General features: G+C 42.5%; 2 protein-coding genes across 6 annotated transcripts; one reads left to right on the top strand and one right to left on the bottom strand.

Moving 5' to 3' along the window:
• Positions 1-173: 173 nt before the first annotated feature.
• slkb (STE20-like kinase b) lies at positions 174-20,033 on the bottom strand. Its single transcript, XM_052083766.1, has 18 exons — positions 19,848-20,033; positions 17,076-17,240; positions 14,796-14,844; positions 14,503-14,652; positions 13,218-13,290; positions 12,877-13,071; positions 11,479-11,560; positions 9,705-9,836; positions 8,801-9,487; positions 8,544-8,674; positions 8,294-8,417; positions 6,558-6,737; positions 4,975-5,104; positions 2,804-2,928; positions 2,507-2,698; positions 1,793-1,918; positions 1,592-1,705; positions 174-818 (listed from the first exon to the last, which is right to left on the bottom strand). The coding sequence occupies exons 1-18, from the start codon at positions 19,995-19,997 to the stop codon at positions 672-674; spliced, it is 2,952 nt and encodes a 983-aa protein (XP_051939726.1). The 5' UTR covers positions 19,998-20,033; the 3' UTR covers positions 174-671.
• Positions 20,034-20,539: 506 nt separating this feature from the next.
• stn1 (STN1 subunit of CST complex) lies at positions 20,540-24,435 on the top strand. 5 transcript variants are annotated; one of them, XM_052083802.1, is made up of 10 exons: positions 20,540-20,667; positions 20,949-21,161; positions 21,270-21,365; positions 21,481-21,549; positions 22,339-22,512; positions 22,957-23,068; positions 23,590-23,740; positions 23,843-23,965; positions 24,054-24,126; positions 24,221-24,435. In XM_052083802.1, exons 2-10 carry the CDS (start codon positions 21,017-21,019, stop codon positions 24,382-24,384), a joined length of 1,107 nt encoding a protein of 368 aa, XP_051939762.1. In that variant the 5' UTR covers positions 20,540-20,667; positions 20,949-21,016; the 3' UTR covers positions 24,385-24,435. The 5 variants fall into 5 exon arrangements, with proteins under 5 accessions (XP_051939762.1, XP_051939760.1, XP_051939761.1 ...); XM_052083800.1 differs by having other exon boundaries at positions 21,481-21,555; XM_052083801.1 differs by having other exon boundaries at positions 21,478-21,549.
• Positions 24,436-25,355: the final 920 nt, after the last annotated feature.

The raw sequence follows: 25,355 nt of genomic DNA, 5'->3' as shown, positions 1-25,355 counted from the left end.
TGACTTACTGGTGAATAAATGCTGGTTTATTGCTAAAATACAGGAGTGCCATCATTTATTGTCTCCCTCCGCTGTCTCTACTGTTTTGCAAAACTAAAAAGAATGGCACCACCCATTTACTGCTCAATTCTCATACCTTGAGACAGAAAGGCATTCGGGGGTGGGGGGGGTGCATTTTGAGCAAAGCGCTCAATTGGTAGAACTAGATACCCCAAATAAGATTTTAAAATAGGGATACAGTATGTAATAGAATTTAGTGTATCATCATTGATTCAAGACAAACAGAAATCTTATGATTTCGTCCAAATTTTTTAACAATTAACGTTGCAGGAATCTGTTTGAGTGATTTCCAAATTGTATAAGTGTGTTTGTGCAAAAGTCGAAACCATTAAAAAAAAAAAAAAAAAGCAGCAGCCCAACATACCATAACGCCTGCAAATTCCAAATTTACAGGCTCAGGACTGTTTGTGAAAATAATTTCAACCCAAGAATGTCCAGCCAATAAGTTACCGCGCCTGAAGGACTCTGAGTTGGCAGATGGGGAAATAAAATGTGATATAAATAGCTGCAGGAAAAGAGTGGTGTTCTGGGAGGGAAAAACTTCTGCCGGTGGAAGGCACAGGCCCACCTGCATCAGTCCATCTGCTGTGTGGACAGCGGCGGAGTCGGCCTTAGAATCCAGTGGACTGGACGCTGGGGATTGGGTAGAACTTGGAAATGCGACTCTGTGCGGAGGGGTTAAGGCACTCGGACTCTCCGCTCATCTTAAAAAACATTTCCTGTTCCTGCAACTTCCTGGCAAACTCTTCTTCCAAGGCCTGTGGGCCGCAAGAGGAAAAACAACAACGGAAAGTCATTCTTGTGCATGTCAATAGATGTTGCATAAGGTCTACATTTTGGGGGGCGGCATCTTATAATTCATCATCATATCGATGTACCGGTAATATCACGATGAAATTCATATTTCTCAATTTCACACTCACTGTATAAATATTACTAGAGCCTAATTAGGCTGAAATTTATAACTGGAGTGTCAACATTTCTTTGGATTTTCATTTTTTTAACTTCTCCTTGCTGTTCTTTGGATTTTGTTTGTTTTTTGTTACTCGTTGAACGGGTATTAGTGTATACGTCTGAATACTGCATATATATTGAATATATCTAGCGACTTAATTTCCCTCGCAGGATTCATAGTTTGTCTCTACCTACTCTATCGTTACCTCCACGTGTGGTACAACTCAAACCTCGGTTTTCAAACGTATCGGTTCTCAACCAATTCGGTTTTCAACCAAATTTTTAAAAAAGTTTTTTTATGCCTCCGATGACAAACAAATTTTGGTTCTCGAACAAACTGAGCGCACTTGAATGCACCATTTGACTTCCTCTCGCCTTCCTTACACAAGGAACTGATGCTTCCTCGTGTTGCTTTCCATCGGCGTGGTTTCGGTTTTCGAACAGCCTTCTGGAACGGATTATGGCCGAAAACCGAGGTTTGACTGCATTTCCAATTTCCCGATTTGAATGCATTACGCGTAGCATTCAGGGCATCCATTTTTTTTTAAGTAAAATGATCACCAGGGGCAAACGTCACCTTCTTTCTGGGCCGTAGCTTCTCTCTCCATTCTTTCAGCTCCACGATATGCTCCTCATCCAGCTCCTTCAGCTTCTGCGTCTCGTGTTCGATCAGCAGATGACACTTCTCGTTCTGTGAACACAGAAGGCGTCGATGTATAATTGTGTCAATATTTGCACAAGGAAAAAAAAAAAAAATCCAAACATGTACAATCCATACTTGCAACTGCTGTAGCTCTCGGATGTTGGCATCACACTGCAGCTGTAAGTCTCGCATCTGGTTTTCATGTTTCTGATGCTGGTGGAGTCGCTCGTTCTTTTGTCTCCTTTCTTCTTGAACTGCAAACTGAAAATGTGACACGGCACTTTATTGCAGGAGTCGGGAACTTATGGCTCGCGAGCCGGGTGTACGTCTTTTAATGATTGCATCCGGCTCGCAGAAAATACAAAATATTCTCGCCGGTTTAATCCATCCATCGATTCTTCACCGCTCACGTCCTGTTCAGGGAGGGCTGCAGTTGGCGGCGGGAGCAATTTTCATTGGAAACCTTTGCGAAAGGTGACTTAAAGGTCGTGTCAAGTTACCTTTCCAAAGTATTTAAAGAATTCGAACAACCTGCCAAGTGCTTCCGGGTCATCTCACTCAGATAGGAGAGGAAAAGTTCCTTGGCCAAAACAAGAATCCAAAGAGGGGTCTAAGGCTCAGGGGCTCAGCCCCTGGTTGTCACGGTAACAAGAGCCATGACAACCAATTGGACAAGCAGTACATGAGGGCAGCGTGTACAGTTGCTCACTAATTTCAGCAGGACAAAAAAAAATCATTTCGATCTTTCCAAATCACGTCCCAGATGGGCAAGTCAAGCCTCCACCTGCAAACTGTTTTTTTTTTTTTTTTTTTTTTGAGTGACTATAATACTGTCAAAATGGTTGTTACCTGTTTGACCTTCTCTCTCTCCTGCTCCAGGGTGAGAGCGGCCGCAGTAATGCGAAGACTTTTCTTGAACATGGCCATACGCGTCTTCGCCTCACTGCGCTGTATCTTCGGCAGCCTGGCTCTTTCCTGAGTCTGCTTGTTCTTCATCTCTTCAACCAGTCGCTGGTTATAACGCTGCATTTGCTCCATCTCCTGGCAAGGCAAGAAATAAAGTGGTGTCAGGGCTCCGCTGTAGAACAAACATTACAAGCCGTTACTCGGAAAAAAAACAACTGCGAGCGGGACGACGAGGCACACTTTTTCATGTCTTTTCAGCAGCTGGTGACGTTGCATGAAGTATTGGTCTTTTAGCTGCTGCTTGAACAGCTGGTGTTTCTCCTGCAGGTGGCGCTCTTCCAGCTCCCACATGGCAGCCTCCCTCGCTGCGTGCAGAAAGACACAAAAGTGCAAAGGTTTGAGCAAAATAAAATGTGCGTAGAAGACCCACATCCGATTTCAGGTGGCATGCGGTGGAGCAGCGAGAGTGAACGGCAGTAAAGTTGAGCGGTTCACACCGACCGCTGCCTTTCACGCAGCTCATTTCCTAGTCAACACCCTATTCACAATTGCCCAGTGAATGATTGATGGTCAGTCCAAAACCGCACCTCTTAGACCAAGTCAACCGGGAGAGACTCCAGCTTTGGTACTCTGAAGTCACCTTTTCTCCCTGTGAAAGTGGCATGGAATCGCTCTTAACCGTCTTCAGGCAGTAGGCGGGGGACACCCTGAACCGGTTGCCGGCCAATCGCAGGGCACACACAGGCGAACCACCATCCACGCTCACACTCACACCTAGGGACAATTTAGAGCGTCCAATCAGCCTGCCATGCATGTTTTTGGAATGTGGGAGGAAACCGGAGCACCCGGAGAAAACCCACGCAGGCCCAGGGGAGAACATGAAAACTCTTCACAGCTGGAATTGAACCTCTGCAGTGTGAAAAAAAATTAGGGCGGTCCGGTAGTCCAGTGGTTAGCACGTCGGCTTCACAGTGCAGAGGTACCGGGTTTGATTCCAGCTGCGGCCTCCCTGTGTGGAGTTTGCATGTTCTCCCCGGGCCGGCGTGGGTTTTCTCCGGGTACTCCGGTTTCCTCCCACATTCCAAAAACATGCATGGCAGGCTGATTGGACGCTCTAAATTGTCCCTAGGTGTGAGTGTGAGCGTGGATGGTTGTTCGTCTCTGTGTGCCCTGTGATTGGCTGGCAACCGATTCAGGGTGCCCCCCGCCTAATGCCCGGAGACGGCTGGGATAGGCTCCAGCACCCCCCGCGACCCTCGTGAGGATCAAGCGGCTCTGAAGATGAATGAATGTTCACAAAATTGAAGCGCAAAGGAGGGGTGGCACCCGGTTAGCAAGAACGTGGTCAGACTACTGTGGTCCTCCTCCACTAAGAGAGCGATTACCGCTTATCTAACTTGAAGAAAATGTCACAGAAAATGCCAGAAATCACAGTGAATGCCGGTGAGGAGGCTTCTCCAAGTTTAATTCTCTATTTTGAGCTCATTTGTTGAAATGTAATTCTGATGGAAAAACGTGTTGATGGATTTTGTTTCTAAAATTAGAAACAAATGACACCCGTAGTTCGACAATGAATTTCTGTCTTGTGTGGTGATCGCGGGGAGGTCAAGTTTGAGACTGAGTGAATGGAAAGAAAGCCACCAGCACGCCTGTACCAGCACAGATTGGGATTGGGAGGAATGTCGGCGCCATTGACTGTCGGTGCTGGACAGACCTGGGGCGCTTGTGTTTTTTGCGCCTGTAATGGGCAGCATTTTTTCACAACCCCGTTTTGTTCAGTGGAGATGTCGGCGCTGTTAGACAGTCGGCGTTGGTGCGGCTGGATGGATGGCTGCGGAAGTTGCGGATGAGGAGAGAGGAAGGAGCATTGGGACAGAGTGCCGATGCGTATTTGGAACCGAGAGTCGCCGCTTGGAATTGAAGTGGATTTCCATGGGACAGGAGAAGTGAACCAATCTCTTTTTTCGTCAATGGATGCTACAGCTTCTTGTTGACTTTGAAACTTAGCTTGTAGCCGACGTGTGCACATTTTGAGCATGACGTCTCTGATCCACGGGTTAAAGGACACTTTGATTCTCTCCTCTTTAATTTCAAACTGCCTCAAACAACAAAGCGTGTGACGGAAAAGTGGTTAGGACTGCACGACTGTCCGTGTTTTATGTTATGTGTTGTGTTTATTATTTTACTTTATGTTTTGTAAAGCGCTTTGTTACAGCTGCCGCTGTTGTGAAAGCGCTATATAAATCAGCATGTATTGTATTGTATTGTATTGTATCTTTTCCTGGATGTTGGCATGGAGCAACTATGGGGGGGGGGGGGGGGGGGGGGGGGGGGGGAATCACAATCTCCCTTCTCCTTGGATCCGGCATGAAAACCACCACAATCAGACAGAAGTTGACACTTCTCATTACCTCTTAGAAGCTGCTGCTTGTGGTTGAGGCAGTCTCTCTCGATGGTGGCCAGCTCACGTTTGTGCTGCTGGATAATTTTCTTCAGAGCGCCGTCAAGATCCTGCTGCTGCTTCTGAAGAAACTCTTGCTCCTATGTGAAGGTATGAAATGAACTAAATATTGTTCATGATGCTGCCAACGTGCCTCATGTAACCCCTTGAGTTGAAAATGCCAACCATTCTTAAAAAAGATAGAGGTGAAAGGTGAAAAAGGAACGGAAATGTGAAAGTAAACCGAGTTTTGAATGAGACAGATCATACTGTTACTGTTACTGTTTTTTGGGGGGATATACCTGTATTGCAGTTTTTGTTATATAAATATTTGGACAGTAAATTTTTGTATTTTATTGATTGTGTTGTTACACGTGCATTTTGTCAACATACTTGCAGGTTCATAAAGGACATGCACCATGCTCATTTCCCAAATGAGGAATTTCTGTGATCAGGACAAATTGGACAGCGCAAACACGAGTCCGTACTAGAGAATATTTACTGTATAGCGACCAATCACAACAAGTAAGACATTGGTTCTAGCCCGTATCGGAAGTAACGACAAACTAATGCTTCGCGATAAAAACGGGATTCAAAATGGATGCTTGCAAACGTTACTTGTAAACATTACGAGCCCCGAATCTGTCGAAGACAAGTCCGGACCCCGCCCCCGGTCCCCCAGATTTTTTTAACGGATTTGGAACAATATAAAATCGGTCCGTTTTGACTGTGAAAAAAAAGTGGAATTCCGCCAAAACGCGGAAAAATCTCATCCCTGACCAAGTGATGGCGTAGAGCAGGCATGTCCAAAGTCCGGCCCGGGGGCCAAATCCGGCCCGCGGTCGAATATCATCCGGCCCTCGGCCCCCCGTCATAAAATCAGTGCCGTCTGGCCCGCAGGTTGGGCGCAATGGAACACGTGTTGCATTGACTGAGGTCTCGTAGACTGGTGAGTGATGTTTCATAGAGTACTGCTTCCCTCTAGTGGCTAAATGAGTAATAGCATTCACTAAATGAGTAATAGCATTTAGACGCTAGAGGGCATCACTCACGAGTTAACAAGACATCACTCCGTGTTTATATTGACTGATATGTCATATTTCAAATGATCCTTGCAGTTGTGGATATGTGTATTGCTTGTTCATTTCCCCGTTATTCGAGTTAAAGGTTTTGTGACTATTGAAAAGTCATGGTGATACATTTTATGTTTCAAATCAATCAATTTGCACTCAGGAGACTTCTGTTTAAGAAAAAGTCAAGTGAATAAGCAGTTGCATGAGATATACCCGTTTCAAATGAACCAAAAGAAATTCTTAAGATTGTTGAAATTAAAATAAAAATGGAAATTTGTTGAACAATATTGTTGTTCAATGTAAAGAATGTCAGCCAAGGTCGGCCCCCAGACATTTTACCACATAAAATCTGGCCCCCTTGGCAAAAAGTTTGGACACCCCTGGCGTAGAGTGACTTAACACCTGCAAATCATGCCGTGGATATGTCCAATAAAAACTACACACAAGAACTGCAGCACGGTGACCCAGACAAGACACTGACCTCCTTTTTGCGGTTTTTCAGCACGCTCTGATACTTGGACAACTCTTTGTCCTGCTCAGATTTGATGCGTTTGGCCTCATCCCTCAGTCGGTTGGTGTGTTCCTGTTCCAACCTCTCTATGGTCTGCTTCTGCTGCCGCTCTAGGTTCTCTACTTCCTGGTCATACTGACGCTTTTTACTCTGGAAGCGCACAAGACAAAAAGAAAAAAAAATTGAATCAAATGAAGGAAGCATGCAAAATACAGCGGAGTGAGTACGTCAGTACGGTCCGTACCTCGGTTTTGGGGAGACAATTCGGTGCATTGGTGAGTGTGTTTTGAATGTGTGTTTTTGAATAAAAACATCATGGTTTTTTTAATCTCTTAAAATGATCTTTTTATTTTAATTTCAATCAAGTTAACCATTATTTAAATTAAAGCTCAATCATTTTTTTCTTAAAATTTGCGATTGCGATGTAATATGTGATTCTTTTTTTCTCCCCAAGACTCTTTTCAATTAATTTTGTAACAAACAATTCATTCGTCTTTATTATGGATTTTTTGAAGCTGGTACCAATTTGTGGTTCCTAAAAAAAAAAAAATTAACAATTGCCAAAAGCATGGTCAAGACAAAACTAAGAAAAAGGCGACAAGCGCGACTTCTAAGGATATTTCGCCCCAGTGTCGATGAGCCGACGTGTGTACGTTTTGTTGAATCAACCGTCTTCATCACTTTAGTTTTTCACTTATTGTTTTGTAATGCCATTTGTATTTACGTCAAGGAATAACCCAGTATTTTTTCTATGGACTTCTTGTCGTGCTTAATGCGACATCCTGGGGAGCTACATATGGATTAATATTCTGATTTCTTGGACGTAGTATTTGAAAGGTGTCTGTAAAGCTGAAGCAGTTGTGAAGGCTCTATAGAAATAAGGCTGTATTGTATAGTATTCACTTTTGTGTAGCTCCATCTAGTGGATGCAAAACACAACTGTAGCCCGGGCTTTATATAAATAAAGCTGTATTGTATTGTATTGTATAATACAAGCTCCATCTAGTGGATCCAACCACCAATACAGGAGGGGAATTATAAATGCTGCTGCAATACAGCAGAGGGTTACCCCCCCCCCCCCCCCCCCCATTCATCCTCCCCCTTATACATGTTATGTCTTGTGACTTGTTGTAACTGTCATATGCTTATTCATGTGCTAGGGTCTTTTTTTTTATCCTGGACTTAAATTATCCTCAGAGGAGGATCAGTTTGAGCGTGCCCCCCCCCCCCCCCCGCCTCTCCCTACCCAGCGTTTTTCCTTTCTGAATTCTGATTGTCATTTTCCCCATTGCGGGACAAATAAAGGATATCTTAATCTTGAATAGGGCAGCCCGGTAGTCCAGTGGTTAGCACGTCGACTTCACAGTGCAGAGGTACCGGGTTCGATTCCAGCTCCGGCCTCCCTGTGTGGAGTTTGCATGTTCTCCCCGGGCCTGTGTGGGTTTTCTACGGGTGCTCCGGTTTCCTCCCACATTCCAAAAACATGCGTAGCAGGCTGATTGAACACTCTAAATTGTCCCTAGGTGTGAGTGTGAGTGCGAATGGTCGTTCGTTTCTGTGTGCCCTGCGATTGGCTGGCAACCGATTCAGGGTGTCCCCCGCCTACTGCCCGAAGACAGCTGGGATAGGCTCCAGCACCCCCCGCGACCCTAGTGAGGATCAAGCGGCTCGGAAGATGAATAATCTTGAATACTGTAGTAACTCACCGTGGTCTCCTGCTCAAAGCGGCGATAAATCTGCTCTTTCTGCTGGTGTAGCTTATTGCTGAGTTGCTGCTGGGCCCTCTGCTCCTCCTTCTGCAGGAGACGCAACTCCCTTAGTTCCTGGCGCCTGGCAAAGTGGAGGAAGAGAAGATATTACTATTGTTTGGTTCAGTGGGGGAAGGCTTTGCTTTCTGTGAAGCACATTTGACTTCTAACAGTATGTGAATAATAGCCGAAGGCGGGTGGTTTATACCTCAGGAATCTCATTTCCTCATTCTTTGTGTCATTGTCGGTTATGATCTTTGATGTCGTCACACTAACTTCCACCCCATCCACGATGAATTTGCGGGTCTTTTTCAATGTCTTCTTCTGGCGCTTTGTCTCCTGGGAAATCATGACGGGGAAACATTGTGACTTCACTCGTCAGTTGGCAACTTTTGGGACACAAGTTTGATCGTTCAAGAGTCTTAAAAACAAATAACCTTTGTGCATATAAGTGCTGTGTGGTACCTGGATGGAAACTGATCCAGGCTCTTTTGTTTTGGACAGGAAGCTTGAGATGGACAGATTCAGCTCCAGGCTGCTATTATCCGCAGTTGAGCTCCTACCAGAGTCTGAACTGTCATCTTTAGCCTTGTCTGGAAGAATCTTCTCATCTTCTGTATTCGGTTTTACCGCAGGCTTCTCATCGTCTCGCTCTTTTGAAAAAGAGTCATCCGGACTTGGTAAAGACACCTTAAAATGTTTGTATGGGTCCTCTTCCGCTGGTGTGATGGATTCCTCTACAGTAATCAGTCTTTTTTCTGGAGACGCTGCATCTTTTGGAATCTCTGTCGGAGCGTCCGAATTGGCCGGCACTTGTGCCGTTTCATCATCCTTTTCGTTTTCAGAAGCTATCGCAAACTGCTCCATGTCGTTCGCAGGTGGGATTGACAAGGCCCTGCCAGATTCAACCTCCTCTGGCACCAGTTGCTTTCCGCTAACTGGAGTTTTTTCTGCATGCTCCGCAGCTGCCGGGATAGTGGACTCTTCCACCAAGCTAGTGACGTGGTTCGCTACAGGGATCTCATTGGGTGCAGCGATGGGCGATCGTGGTTCACCCTTTTCGGGGACGGATTCCAAAATGGTAGGGGAGAGTGGAATCTTCTCATCTTCAGAGCTTGCAACGCTGACATCAGAGGGAGCACGTTTATGGCCCTGCAGCGGAGGTAGATTGACAGATTGTTTACACAGCGTTGAAGTGAGCAGCAACGATCGCTTATTTTAGGAGCCACTAGACGTGAAATATTCTGGTTTATTGATCATGTAATAGCACAAAATGTCTTTGGAGAAGATTGGCAATTGGTACAAATGCTTATTATTATGTTCAGCTCATAATTGTGCAAAACAACAAAAATGATTGCAGTTTACGTACCATATTGGGTTCAATTTCTTCCTCTTCCTCTTCCTCTTTGTGCTCTTCAATCTCCTCAGTTACCTCAGCTTTAGCTTCAGCGATTATTTCCCTCAGAGGCTTGCTGTCCGTCACACTGGACACAAATGAATGCTGCATACGAGACAGAAAAAAAACTAACAAATTAAAAGCAAAAACGCATGGGCAAAGCCATCTCCTATGAAAGTTTTTAAATTGAACAATATAGATATTATTAAACAGTAGTTGCAATGCGGTAGACCGGCGTAGTATGTACTGTAAAGTGTTGTGAACAGTTTGCTTGGTTGAGTAAAGTTACTGTAGCTACAGGACAGTGGTATAATTCTTGAAACCAGTCAGTACGGTGCGGTGCTGCACTCCATTGTAATAAACATATCATTACATCTTTGACAGTGCCAATCAAAATAGAGCTTTTCTTTGCAAAAGCATAATTTTGTCAGGGCTTTTTAAAACCGGAGACGAATTACGGTACTTGGTTTATAAGTAAGTAAGATATCCTTTATTTGTCCCACACTGGGGAAATTTACAGCCTCCAGTAGCAAGAATGAGGGTAGAAAGAAGAAAGAAGAAAAAACAAACAAACACCGTTCAATTAAGTGCAATATAAATACAAAATGGATACATCGCAATGCTATTTACAATTGTTTTTCACATCACATTTTTCACATTTCAAATGAGTTTACCATAATTTTAGCTTGGTGTTTGATTGGTCTTGTGCCAAAAACAATTAACTTCGATTTTTTTTTCAGGTTAAGTGACAATTTATTTCTGTCAAACCAGTTTTTTAATTTGTTTAATTCGTTTTCTACGGTTGTCAGGAGCTGTTTCAGAAAGTTGTATCATCAGCAAATAGGACACATTTAAATTGTTTTGAAACCTTGCAGATATCATTTATATATAAGATGAATAGTTTTGGACCAAGCACTGACCCCTGAGGAACTCCGTGAGTGATTTTCAGTTGATTCGTTTTTTTATTGTCGAGTTGCACAACTGATATCCGCTTTCTAAATAACTTTTTATCCATTTATAAGCTACACCTCTAATGCCATATCTTTCTAGTTTTTTCAATAATATACTGTGATCTATTATGTCAAAAGCTTTTTTTAGATCTAGGAAAACCCCAACGGTAAATTATTTGTTGTCTATATTAGTGGCTATTGCTTCCACAAACACCATAACTGCCATTGAGGTGGTCCGTTTTTCCCTATCAAGTCAAATATATCAAAATAGTTTTTCTAATATTTTTGAAAATTGTGGTAGTAGTGATATTGGTCTATAATTTGTAAAAAGATGTCTTTCTAGAGATGTCTTTGCAAATATTGTCAACCAATGGAAAAAGAAAAGCACTCCCTGCTGATGTCTGCTCAAACACAAAGGAAGAAGTGACTTTGCAGCTGACTTTCCTGGACCGGACCTGAACATGGGGAGATCAACAGACGGCCCCTCGGACTTTTTGCTTATCGTTGAATTGCATGTTGTCGGCCATACAGCATAATTGCCTCAGTCATCTTTCAATGTTTTTAGAAAACAAGAAAAACACACATTGGTTGGTATTCTCCCCCTACAACTCATAACTCAAAATACCAAATAAAAAGAAATGTGTTTTTTTTTCTTGATGTCAACAAATATTGAAATATGAAAAAAAAATAAGAATGGAATTAGTGTTCATGTGCAAGGATTGTCAATGCATTTTCTGAGAAAGTTTTAACTGGGAGGAAAGGAAGCAAGTTCTGAGAGCGTTCATTATGGGGGGCACCTGCAAAAGTTGTGCTGCACTCCATCGGTTGTCCACATTTTTATCCAGACATCGCTTTAGGAAATCATTGAATTCTGGGGACCTGAAAGGGTTAAGATAAAATAGACAATTATTAGTCCCCTTAAAAGTTCAACTGAAAAAAGGAAAGATGGAAACCCAGTAACAATCAAAGTATAACACCAAAGGCCTGTTTTTGTGATATCTCCAATGCACGGGTGCTAAATTGCATGTTCCTTCCAACAGAAGGTGCACATTGTTGGTAGGAGTCTTGCGTGGTATTTACGAAGACTGCCTTTTTCTTTTTTCTTTTTTTTTTTTACTGTGACCGCAAACAGCACGTGCTAATTTGCATGTTCGCTAACTAACATGTTGTGATTTTAAAAGAGGGCTTTATGTTGTACTGCTCGTTTTCATCATGGAACATTTGGGAGAAGACTAACTCCATTTTGTTTATAGAGCACTTAAAAAAAAAAAAAGAAGATCCACAGCTGAAATCAAGTGCAGCACATAAATCGAATCGAACATAAAACATAAAATAATAAAACTAAGGGCGGCCCGGTAGTCCAGTGGTTAGCACGTCGGCTTCACAGTGCAGAGGTACCGGGTTCGATTCCAGCTCCGGCCTCCCTGTGTGGAGTTTGCATGTTCTCCCCGGGCCTGCGTGGGTTTTCTCCGGGTGCTCCGGTTTCCTCCCACATTCCAAAAATATGCATGGCAGGCTGATTGAACACTCTAAATTGTCCCTAGGTGTGATTGTGAGCGTGGATGGTTGTTCGTCTATGTGTGCCCTGCGATTGGCTGGCAACCGATTCAGGGTGTCCCCCGCCTACTGCCCGGAGACGGCTGGGATGGGCTCCAGCACCCCCCGCGACCCTAGTGAGGATCAAGCGGTACAGAAGATGAATGAATGAATAATAAAACTAAGGTATTGCCTCAAGAAATGCAGGTTCACCCAACGCTGAGAAAGCCGAGGCAGGCAGGAGGAGCATCTGTGCCGAAGTCTCTCAGGGGAGCCGAAAAACGCAAGGGACCAATGAATTGAGGGATATATCCATGTCATGTTTGTGGAAGCAGCCAAGTCTCAGTGGAAGGAGAGTTTACAATGCCTACTTGCCAGCTGTTTGTTTGTCAGATGTGTTCATGAGCAGGCTTAACAACCATTATGATCAAAGGAAGGAACGGTTTAAATCTCTTTCTCTCACTCACTCTCCATATTGAATCCAGCAATGGGCAGAGTGGACAAGAATATTTGAAGCCGAGTAATTCCTCGCAAGCTATAGTTGAGCATCAAAAACAAATGAATGGTCGGCGCACTAACCACTATTTCGAATAATTTAATCATTATGATTAATCAATTGACAGAATTTATGAACATGAGAGTTTTATGCTGTGACTCACCAACGTGATGGCTGCATCAGCGTAGGAGGTTCCGACTTGGCAATTTTCAGGAGGACTCTCATGGGGTTCATCTCGTGATTGGGTGGCTCGATCTGTGCAAGCTCAATCAGGGTGACCCCGAGTGACCAGATATCGGCTTTGTAGTCGTACGGGCGGTCCTTGGATGTCTCACACATGACTACTTCAGGGGCCATCCTGCAATGTAACGAGTAACATTAAGAAAGAAGTTGTGAAAAAATAATGTTTTGGGAGTAACACATAAGAGGATTTTTGCTACTCAGAATGTTGCAGAACTGTCTGGAAAAAAGATGCATGGATAGATTTTTTTCTTTTATACTCACCAATATGGTGTCCCAATGAATGAGTCTCTCCTTTGAAGAGTTTTGGTGTTTCGAGCAGAAACACCAAAGTCAGCTGGAATACATGTAATTAAAAATCAATCAATCAAAACTGATGTTAGCCACAGGAAAGCTAAATTAATCACACAAATAAAAATGCAGTCATACATTTGACAATCTCGTGACAAAAACGTCATCTTTTGTTTGCATAACTGAGTTCATTGGTCAAGTTTGTATTGGTCAAAAGAAAATAGACTTGCTGAGTGAGTTGTCAGATCTTTTTGTAGCTAGCCCTGGGAAACCCGATGAGTTGATTGAATTGCCACCGATTATTCGGGTGCCTCCAGCTAAAGAGTTGATTTGTATTTCCGTGGTAGTTTTTGAAACGTACCATTTTGAAAAGTGTTTTATGTTCAATAAACAATAAACAACAACAACAACAACAAAAGGCAGAAGCTCATCCGACTATTCCATTTGATTCAAATTAACATTTCCTATTCTTACCTTTCATTACAGTATTTATAAAAGGGTAGGAATAATGGCTACAAATATCTGGGAACCATCTTTATGAGAAGAATAGTGACTTTGGTCAGGCACACAACTCGTAAAAAGACCGGAATAGTAAAACGACCCGGGAGGAGTCATGTGAACACATAATCTCATTAAAAGATAAGAAGCATACGTCACTCAGTAGAATGCAGAATTATAATCCAGAATTATAATCTCATACGCTGAGAAAAATGCCTGGAGATTACTGCCAAGTGCCCATAAAACACTGGTGTCAAACTCAAGGCCGGGTGCCAGATCTGGCCCGCCACATTATTTTATGTGGCCCGCGAAAGCAAATCAAACATGTTAACTTTCATGATTGAAGCTGGCTAAAATCTTGCAACATTTCAAATTGTCATATGTAATAAAAAAACATATACAGTCAAACCTTGGTTTTCGAACGGTCTCGACCAAATCGGTTTTCGACCCCAAATTTTGAGTTTTTTTTTATGCCTCGGATTACGACGGAAAATCAGTTCTCGACCAAACTGAGCGCACTTGAATGCGCTACTCGACTCCTCTCGCTTTCCTTACACAAGTGACGCTTCCTCGAGTAGACGAAGAAGTGACACTTCCTCGTGCAGTGTTCCATTGTGAGCAGACGTGTTCAATAAAGATTTTTTTTTTTAAATGCGCGGTTTCGGTTTTTGAACAAATCGGTTTTCCAACAGCCTTCTGGAATGGATTGTGGTTGAAAACCGAGGTATGACTGTATTGTAAGCATTTGCTTGTTCCGTACCCAATTTAACATCACCATCTAGAGTGAGTAGGATGTTGCCAGCCTTCAGGTCTCTGTGGATGATTTTAATATCATGGAGGTAGACGAGGGCCTGAAGAGTCTGCCGGCACACCACCTTAATCTGTGGCTCCGTCAGGGGTCTCTCCAGTTCTGCGAGAGTGAAACACACACCCGCAGCAACATTAACTCATTCAGTACCAGCCAATTCTAGACCAAGTCTGAAAAGACGTTTAAAAACGTCTTTGGGAGTAAATGAGTTAAGGGACAAAGTGGAGTGGGACAAGTGGACTCACCTAACATGACAGCATCGACAGCCCCGCCTGCACAAAACTCAATGAGAATCTATGAGCATCGGTGAGGGGTGGGGGGGGGGGGGAAGAAAAGACAATTTTTTTTTAGAGACTCATCGATGACTTGTTATCATTATCATAAACTAAGGCTGAGATGTTCAAACATGTAAACAAGCAAGATGAAGTTGAGCATTCATGTTATAAATCCCTTCAGTGGGCAGATCCTGCAAATTGAACCACGAGCTTTTCCAGTTCTGATGTATGGCACTGGATGATTCTCATAGCAGGGACACATTGCGACACAGGTGGAGGGAACACTGAATGGAATTAACCAGAATGTAAACTATCAATTTGTCTGGGAGAATCTCAGCATAAATTTTGCGTACATGAAGACGAAATAATGAAGGACTCGGAGCTCTTAAAAGCCATTTCGAATGTTTCAATAGGGCCGTTGCCGTAAGAGGATTGGCCCCGTTGGTGCAACATTGTGGAAAGAGTTTCACACAGCTACTAGTTAGACCTCTTATGATAGGCCTTTGGCCTTCTGCTGCAAATAGGATTACAGTTTCTATGGATACAGGGCCTAAAGTAGTGGGAATGTGGTGAGGTGGAGATTCCAGAGCATATTTTCTATTGAGCATCAACAAGGCTAGTCTTTCTGCATACTTCTATTCTAAAGTCCACATGCAAATCTATTACTTGGTACGTGAAATATTGGACACACTTTACACACATCACTCTCCTCTTTCTGCTTCAAACAACAAAGAGTAGGCAGAAAAGTGGTTACGATAGAATAACTGTCTGTGTCTCATGTGTTGTGTTGTATTATTTTATTATGTTATTTTGACTTCAAGATCGCGCCGCGAGAGTGGCTGCCTTTACAGCAGCTCCTACACTTTTTGTTCTTCTACTTTCTTCCTTTCATAACTTTGCTGCTGTAAATCGGGAATTCCTCCATTGTGAGATGAATAAAGGGTTTCTTGCTATGAAATGGAAAAAAAGGCAATGCTTTGGTTTCACCACTGAGGAAAAAAAAAAAGTTTTATTTGATGTGCCCACTGAGGACCGAGTTAGTTTTAATTTAACTCCTCTGTATTCAAAATCAATAGTTTTAGCCCATGTAAGAATAATCATTCATCTTCCGAACCGCTTGATGCTCACTAGGGTCGCGGGGGGTGCTGGAGCCTATCCCAGCTGTCTTCGGGCAGTAGGCGGGGGACACCCTGAATCGGTTGCCAGCCAATCGCAGGGCACACAGAAACGAACAACCATTCACACTCACAATCACACCTAGGGACAATTTAGAGTGTTCAGTCAGCCTGCCACGCATGTTTTTTGGAATGTGGGAGGAAACCGGAGCACCCGTAGAAAACCCACGCAGGCCCGGGGAGAACATGCAAACTCCACACAGGGAGGCCGGAGCTGGAATCGAACCCGGTACCTCTGCACTGTGAAGCCGACGTGCTAACCACTGGGCTACCGGGCCGCCCGTTTGACAGCTCTAATATATATATATATATATATATATACATACACACACACGGTCCTTGGGGTGGGGGGGGCAATCTGGTTGGTGACATTAATTGCGTTCCCCAAATGTATAAATAGTGCACGCACACACACACACACACACACACACACACGCACACGCACACACACAAACACACAATTCATGAACATGATCACCGTCTTCACATAAATTAATATTATTCATTCAAGTAATTTAAGCACATTTGTGTGTCATACTGCTAGCCTTTTGCATTAATCAGTGCCCAAGAAGCTCTCAGTTTTCAAAACAGCTGGTGAGCTCAGATCAAAGGTATTCCTGGACTGGATGTTGTTTGGTTGTAATCCAAATCAGCACATATGATATTTGCCTCATATATTAACTTACACCAGAGGGTAGCAATGTAAACTATAGCAGTTTTTTTTTAAAGTTCAATATTCACAGAGATATAATAAAACTGTATGATGATTAACAGCTAAAAGCTATTTAAATCCTGTGAACTTTGGCCCTGCCTTTTGATAAGCATAGGGCATACAATATAAGAGATTGACTTAGGCTGTGAATGCCTTAGCACATCTTGCAATATCCAAGCAGTGGGAACTGCTGTATTGAAAATAAAAACAAACGCTAAAGCATGACAACAGGTGCACTGGTTAACAAACATGTTTTTTTTTAACATCTTGCAAAGCAACTATAAACCCATTCAGGAAATGTTAGTTTTACGTGTTGCTTTCTAATTGGAATTCACTTTTAGGGATCGGCGTGCAGTTACTTACCCAGAGTTTGCCCTCAAAATAGAAAGCATCAAGCAGCTTGACAATATTTTGGTGATCACATGAGGCCAGGATGTCAATCTCGACCATGTAGTCCTCCAACTCTTCCTCAGTCTTTGTGTCGATTACTTTGGCCGCGGCGAGGACACCTGTTTGTTTGTTCTGAGCCTGTAGAATGCAAATGGATGGTTATGAAAATGCAATATTATGGATTTTGATAAAATACTGTCAGATTCATCTTTTGGTACCGAGCTCGAACGGGTGTCTTCAAATGGTGGGCCACGGTCCATTTCTGGACGGTGGATCCCTTGTGTGGATCCAGGGTCAATTGTTATTGGATAAAGATGAAGTATGTGTACCGCACAGCGTTTTTAATCTCACAGGCCGCTATAACAGACCATGTACTGTATGCGGCTGTATTTAGCATCACGGTAGTGTTCGGATTATGTGACCAAAATGAGCCAATCAAACATTTTGTTTACGCTTTTCAGGAGAAGGAATGGCCAGCATGACCTTTTTCAAAATTAGCAAATTTAAGTTGACTCACAAAAAATCCTCTATTAAGCCTTCTTGGGCCATGTTGGGGTGGACCTCCCACAACTGGCACTACACAAATGAAAACTTTTTGAGTTCGGGACCTTTGCTCTGAAAAATCCTTTGCAATGGGACCCCTCTGAATTTTGATGGAAGATTTCTGATCTGGGCGGCCCGGTAGTCCAGTGGTTAGCACTTCGGCTTCACAGTGCAGGGGTACCGGGTTCGATTCCAGCTCCGGCCTCCCTGTGTGGAGTTTGCATGTTCTCCCCGGGTCTGCGTGGGTTTTCTCCGGGTGCTCCGGTTTCCTCCCACATTCCAAAAACATGCATGGTAGGCTGATTGGACGCTCTAAATTGTCTCTAGGTGTGATTGTGAGCGTGGATGGTTGTTCATCTCTGTGTGCCCTGCGATTGGCTGGCAACTGATCCAGGGTGTCCCCCGCCTACTGCCCGAAGACGGCTGGGATAGGCTCCAGCACCCCCCGCGACCCTAGTGAGGATTAAGCGGTTCAGAAAATGGATTTCTGATCTAGGTGTTCATTGTTCTTTTTCTTCTATTTAGACTGATTTAACGTTCAATACACTCATTATAATTTTCTGAGTTTATATAGCTCCATAATAATAATTAATCATTTCATCCAAATGCAATCTCATGTTGTAAATAAATCAGTGAATTTCCCCGAGTCAAGTTCTTGTGGAAATGTATTCCATTTGTCTTGACTCTTCTGCAAGCAGGATGAGTTAAATTAAGTTACCATAGTGAGAAGTAATACGATTCGGCCATTTCCTGGAGACCTGCCCTGGTTAAGTGATTGCCTCTGGAAAACGGATAAAATATCAGTGGTCTCTTTAACTCGGAATCTTAACTGTGTTCAATTTACCATGTGGTGTGGGCCATTTGAGATTCGCAATCCTGCCTTGCAATATATTATCAATAAAATAACTATGATCACAAACGGCAACTAATCCCAATAAAGGATTACTGTAGCACAGGTGTGTCAAATTAATAAATAGCCTAACTAAACTAACTAACTAAGCATTGCACATACAGTCAGAAAATCTTTGCATTTAATGGACTATCCTTTTACAAAGCAGAAGAACAACCTCATATTTCTTCAGAATAAAATTGCAATTTGCTTCCCTTTAGCAATGTGTGCATTACAGGCGATCACAGGGATTGTACAAAACTACACGGGCAGAATGTTGACAGCCCTGCAGGAGAGTAACATGTATTTTGATTCATTCTTTCATTTTCAACCATTTATTCTGTTTCGGATAGAGGGGGGGAGTAGAAGCATATCCCAGAGCCAGCTGACTTGTAGGTGAAAGGGAGTCCCTGCATTTGACTCCAATCAGTCACAAGGCACACAGAGACAGACAACCATTCATAATCACAGTCACACTTACAGTCATGGAGCAGGACTCAGTCCATGCTGGCTGCACGAAAGTCAGTTTCACTACAGTCATGATAATGCTGAACTATGCTTTCTGCTGGTCTGGGATGAAGCACGTTTGGCCACTTGTGGCAAAGTTATTGTGCAATAATATAGTGTAGAAATGGCACAACATGGAACAAGGTAAAAAAAATCTTGGCTAAGAAAGACTATTTCTGGTGATACATTGGATTGATGGTTTGACAAACACATTTTCTTGATTCCCACAAAAACTGTGTTACATAAAGATGCACAATGCTTCTACTTGCGGAATAAAACAGACTCTTGAGAAGTGGTAGCTGGCATGTAATCACAATTGATAAAACGTATTTCAAATTTTTGCTGGTTCAGTGATTTCTTTGTTAAATCTTCTTTAGCTATCTCCACATGAAGAAAAAAAATTAAGTAGCTACTGAATACTTGAAAGGAAATGTTAGACTCAGTCATTCATTTGCAACACACAAGTTCCGACATCAATAGAACTGTAGCTTTATACATTGGCCGTGTAAATTCTAAAACCAATTAATACCTGACAAAAAATAATGTACAAGATAAAACATATCCAATGTTTGAAACTTTAGTTGATTTGCTGCTTTTCGCAGTGTGAGAACAGTTCAACCAAATATGTGGAATGAGAAGGTCCTCGGCAATCAGAATTGACACAGTTCGATCACAAGGTTGGAACAACAACAACAAAAACCAAACAAAAAAAATCAACAATCTGAGCTGGCACTTGCTAGTCGCCTCCTGGGTGCAGTTACAAAAACTCATCTACATTTTAAAAAGTACAGTTTGTCATTACATACCTTGAACACTTTTCCAAAGGCTCCGTCTCCCAATTCACCGACAATGGTCCATATTTCCTCCGGGTTTTCATCTCTTCGGACATGCTCATATTGTTTCTTCTTCTTCTCAGACCCCAATTTAAATATTTTACGCAAGTTAAAGAATGACATATTGAAGCATAGGTAATTGACTTTGAAATTGCTGAAACGAGTCGAAATTTGAATCTCTTTTGTTGCACCATGTAGTATACAGCGGAGAAGGGATTCCAGATTCTTACAGCAGTTTTGATTACAGTCCAAAACCTAGCTTAGCCTCTGACACTCGACAAACCAGTCCAGAAAACTCTGTGTTCTTTTGTACATCGAAAGTCATCCAAAAGGCATAGACTTTCCAGGACTCGTCCTGGCGTCAGAAATTCAGAACAAGGCTATTCAATTTCTGCAAAGGTGTACGTTGATCTGGTACGTACTCTGGGTGACCAATGGCTCCGTAGGTTTCCTTCCTCAACCAATATCTGAAAGAAGTAAAGCGAATATCTTTACAAGTAGTTCCGAAGAGTAAAAAATGTTAAAAACTCTTAACCATAAATCCGTTTATATTACAGATACGCGTACTTCGACATGAGCTAAAACATCAATCCCTCCCTACTAGAAATGGGTTTGGTAATCTAGCGGATTTAGAATCAATGCGCGTCCACGCGTGCGCGCGACCTCGTGTTTCATTTACTTCACGCTGAGTTTGTGCGGATAAAAGTCGTTTGCTGTCCTTTTCTACAAAAGAAGACCGACGAAACAGGACGTTTTAGAAGGAAATGATTGTTTACGGAGGACTTGGAAGAGAGTTGAGTGACATCGTCGTGTTCGGCATGTGGCATTGTTTCCTTTGTACTATTGTGTGTAAACTGAACTACAAGTCCCAAGAACCATCAGTATTCTTCGGCGCGCTGTTTTAACTGTATTTTTAAAATGAAACTGTAAGAATTCAGTCCACCTATTAAAGTGTCGTAATACATATTATCGCATACTTAGCGCCATTAACTAAACATCAAATACGATACAAGAAAAAAAGTAAAACAAAAATAACAGCTATGTCACGTGACCGTTTTTTTTTTTAACAAAAAGCTACACTCGCAGCTAGCTTGCTTCCTTGCTATGGCACCGCAGAAAACGCATCTGATGTACCTGTCGAAATGATTTATCGGCATCAGCCGAGTACAATGGATCTTCCAGAAGAGCTTCCGTCCATATTGTGGGGATTGGACCCGATATTTTCTGCATTCGCCAGGCTACATGTGACAGACATCCTCCAGATGAGAGAGTCCTGTCAAGTGCCAGGTAAATTGTTGTTTGCATGTCTTGAATATTGCTTTGGTCAACATGCAGTCAATCCTAAAAGCTATCACGCTAAGAGTACGACGCTAATCTGCCCGTTTTCTGGATCAGATATTTATTTCTACAAGTCACATCCGATCCACAAGGTTGATGTACTTGGGACAGTCGTTTATAAGAGGGAAAGAGAGGACTTCTTCTGTTATGGAGGTAATTTTGCCCTAAATATCACGTGTTGTTTCCCAGCATCTACTGTCACAAATTGTATGCTAGGAATCGTTTTTAAACTATTTTGTCACCCTCATCCCCTCTTTATTTACAGTAGACGATGGCACTGGTGTCATAAACTGCTTGTGTTGGAAGAATGACTCGATGAAAGAGGAGCTGGATTCTGGTAAATGTGAGACTGTGTTTATAATGTGCTATCAGGATAAGAAAAATAAGTAGCAAACCAAATTAAATGTACAATATAAAATGCCATTCAGTGCAATGTCTAACACGGGTTACCAACTGCAGTCCTCAAAGGTCCCTATGTTAACATGTTTTAGATGTTTCTCTCCTTCAACACGCGTGGTTCAAATGGCCAGCTCAGCTCCTGATAAGGATCCTGATCATTTGAATCAGGTGGCTTGGAGGAGGGAAAAATCTAAAACATGCAAGATAGAGGCCCTCGAGGACCAAAGTTGGTGACCCCTATCAAAATGATTTTCCCCCCCTCAACATTGACGAAGGACAAGCCTTCTTTGTTTTTATTACTGGAATCACATCTCTTTTAACTTTATGATTACTGAAAAAGGGGAAAATCACTGTGCAAGCAAGGCAAGTAGTGCAGCTTTAAAATGCTTTTGACGAATTATTTTTCAGCATGATTTTGCACAACATGCCAGTTCAATAGCCATCTGACACTGTTCTCTCACAGCAAGACAGGTTTTGGTTTAATGCTGGGCATATGGACTTATTTGCACATGTTTTCACCACACTTGCCAAGGTTGTCATTGCATCTTGTTCCCACAATCCTAAAAGCAGCATGCCTATAGGTGAGTTTGAATGGTTGGTGATCAATCCAGGGTATCATCTGCCTCTTGTTCTTTGCCAGCAGAAGTAATTGATTATTGCGAAATTCAAATCCAAGTCATCCTAAATATAACTATATTGTATAATATATTATTTTTTTTAACTCCAGACAGGGGAAAACCAAGCGATGACCTTCCGCACAGCTTTAATCTAGCTGTGGAGGTGAAAAATCTGAAACGGGCCCAGCAGACCCGCATCCGCCTTGAGATTGGAGAGCTTCTGCGTGTCAGAGGACAAGTGAAGACATCAAGGCAAAAAAGGGAGATTATGGCCTCCATCTACTGTGAGTGAAGGGGTTCTGAAGTCTTTTGGGGGAATTTTATTTGCTCAAATTCAGCCAAATGCTTCAGAACTCATTGAACAGTGCTTTACCATGCAGACGGACGAGTTTTATGAGGCAAAAAAGTGGAATGCTATATGGCTGAACGATTTCCTTGTCCTGGGAAACCAAGACAATGAAAGTTCAACAATGAGATTTATTTTAGCTACAATTGATGGAGACACATCATTTACAGATCTATGATGGGGGGCATCTCCCCAGTCAGTCATTTTCTTCTTCTTGGGAGTGGTTAAAGCCAGACTTACAGGAAAATGACAACCGAGCATAGCAACGATACACGTTCACATACGATACAAGTTAGCACTGTTAAATGTCAAATTCCCACTACGGAGGATTCATACAATCTCCATCCTGTGGCCATCACGTTTGTACTGTGTGTTTCCCCAGATAAAGTGAATGACCCAGTGATGGCAGTCCAGATTGAATGGATGATTGATGTTTTACAGCTGTACAGAGAGTTCTATGACAAACCACTCCACCTACAAAATATCTCCGCACGGTAAAGATGCTGTCCCAAAAGAACGCCACACTGACACATACATGTTAAAGCATACAGTCTCTGGCGAAAGCTGTCATGTTGAAGTCATATTACATATCACATAAGTATTTCCGGTTTTTTTTCCCGCCTATTTTTTGGTCATGTCATTCCATGTTTCGAACACAGGGTGGCGCATAACCCCGCAAAGGGTTAAATACGTATCGTCTTGAGTGACAGTTGTGTGAATCTAATGGACGCGTCTCATTTCTTGACCGAGTTGCATGTTGTCTTACGTTGTGTGTTGTTTTTGAGTCGGGGAAAATTTGGGAAAAAAACGGAAAATGGAACTACTAAGATTTCGAATCACAGTTACCGGAGGAAATGAACCATTTTCTAAATGAAAAGCGTGATCATTTGTTTGTGCCAGAAAGAGTTTTAGCCCATTTCTCTCCCCTCAATACCCAAATATAGGACTATAGTTCTTATCGGAAGGACTCTGAAAGCAATTCTAAGTGTCTTCCCCCCCCCCCTCTGGATTTCAGTGAGTCTCCCATCAGCTCCCTCAGTAAGGCAACGCAAATCATCAAAGATTTCTTGGAGCAGAGGGCTGTGAGCAAGTTCAGACTATATGATATTGAGGACATCCTGCAGCCTCTCTTCCCGAGCTGCCCTGAAATAGCACCTGCAGGCCAGGTGCGTCACACTGTCGACTCTCACTGCCACATTCATTGGATGTTGATAAAAGAACATTTACTGAGAATTATTGAGTATTCTAATTCTGTGCTGTTGTTTTAGGAGCCTGCGGCGGGGCCGTCTACATGTCAGCAACTACGTGTGCTCCTTAAAGAGGCCTTGCAGCTTTTACAGGATGAGGGCGTTGTGTACTGCAAGGTTAAATCCCAGGATGAAGTCTATTGTGTAGGAAACAGAAGAGATGATTTCCATTAACTCAAGGTCAGTCTGAAGTATCGTGGTGGATAATTTTGACTTTTGTGTTCCTTGCTAGGTGTCTGCACAGGATAAAGATCTACTTATGGCAGTCAAAGACATAATCAGAGAAGATTCCAAAAGAGAGAAGTGTACGTGACTCCATTTTATATCAACATTACCGCCTCCTTACAGGTTGAACACCACTTTACCAATGTTCTTACGGCAGTTTCCTTGTCTCTTTAGATCAGGAGAAGGGTTGCCACATCTTGCACATCCTGTCTTCAGTCAGACGGCGCCACAGCGTGAATGTGAGCAAAGCAGCGCTTGAGCTGGTTCTCAATTCACTGGAGTGCAACGGTGACATTATCAGCACCAGAGAAAACTATTTTACTTATTTTATAATTTAGGCTGGGGTTAGTGATCAAACTGACTTTGTTTCTTAATTATTTAAATAAAAATGACAAAGATTCATTAAGTCATGCCGTAGCTTTTTCTTCCAAAGTTGCACAATGCATATTATCCAGCCAACCAGCCATCCATTTTCTGATTCGTTTATCCTCACATGGGTCACTTCGTGCTGGAGCCTATCCCAGCTGTCTTTGAGCAGTCGGCGGGGTACACCCTGAACTGGTTACCATCCAATCGCAGGGCACACATGGATGAACAACCATCCATGCCCACACTCACACCTAGTGGCAATTTTGGAGTGTCCAATCAGCCTGCCATGCATGTTTTTTGAATGTGGGAGGAAACTGGAGAACACGCACGCAGGCTGGGGGAGAACATGCAAGCTCCACACAGGAAAGGCCGGAGCCGGAATTGAACCCTGCACCTCTGCAGTGTGAGGTCGATGTGCGAACCAGTCGCCCACTGGGCCACCCGCATGCATATTAAGTAATAATATTAATTATTATTAATTAAAATAAAATTAAGTAAAGCTGATGAATAAAAAATAACAATCATAATAATAATAATAATTAAATGATGTGAACAAAAATTGTAAATAGTACTGCGATTTATCCATTTTGTGTTCATATTGCATTTAATTGAAAGATGTTTGTTGTTTTTTTTCCTCTTTCTTCTTTCTACATACATTCTTGCTGCTGGAGGCTGTAAATGTCCCCAGTGTGGGACGAATAAAGGATATCTTATCTTATCTTATCTTATCTTAATGCAACATGTATTGCATTGTTTTTTCATGACCATACTGCATAATGTATATTTTTGTGGCAAATACTGTACATTTTAAAGACACTGTCTGGTAAATTCAGAGATTTATTTTTTTAAATACATAAATGTTTGATAACAATCTGCAAAGGCTGAAAGCGAAATCTTTGTTTCACTCCCGTATGTGTATGTGTGTGTGCCTCCTAGTACA

Source organism: Hippocampus zosterae, chromosome 13 (genome assembly GCF_025434085.1).
Source record: "Hippocampus zosterae strain Florida chromosome 13, ASM2543408v3, whole genome shotgun sequence".
Taxonomy (NCBI): domain Eukaryota; kingdom Metazoa; phylum Chordata; class Actinopteri; order Syngnathiformes; family Syngnathidae; genus Hippocampus; species Hippocampus zosterae.
Note: the sequence above shows the minus strand (reverse complement) of the source record. Positions and strands in the feature narration are given on the sequence as shown.

Bases quoted from the DNA above. Each gene is read 5' to 3' on its own strand.
- slkb (XM_052083766.1), bottom strand. From the start codon at position 19,997: ATGTCATTCTTTAACTTGCGTAAAATATTTAAATTGGGGTCTGAGAAG. The intron at 9,488-9,704 runs GTACGTAAACTG...CCTCCGCTGCAG, and splicing joins AAGAAATTGAACCCAATATG to GGCCATAAACGTGCTCCCTC. The intron at 6,738-8,293 runs GTGAGTTACTAC...GTGCGCTTCCAG, and splicing joins GCTTTGAGCAGGAGACCACG to AGTAAAAAGCGTCAGTATGA.
- stn1 (XM_052083799.1), top strand. From the start codon at position 21,017: ATGATTTATCGGCATCAGCCGAGTACAATGGATCTTCCAGAAGAGCTT. The intron at 21,366-21,477 runs GTAATTTTGCCC...CTTTATTTACAG, and splicing joins GGACTTCTTCTGTTATGGAG to TAGACGATGGCACTGGTGTC. The intron at 23,966-24,053 runs GTAGGAAACAGA...GTTCCTTGCTAG, and splicing joins CCCAGGATGAAGTCTATTGT to GTGTCTGCACAGGATAAAGA.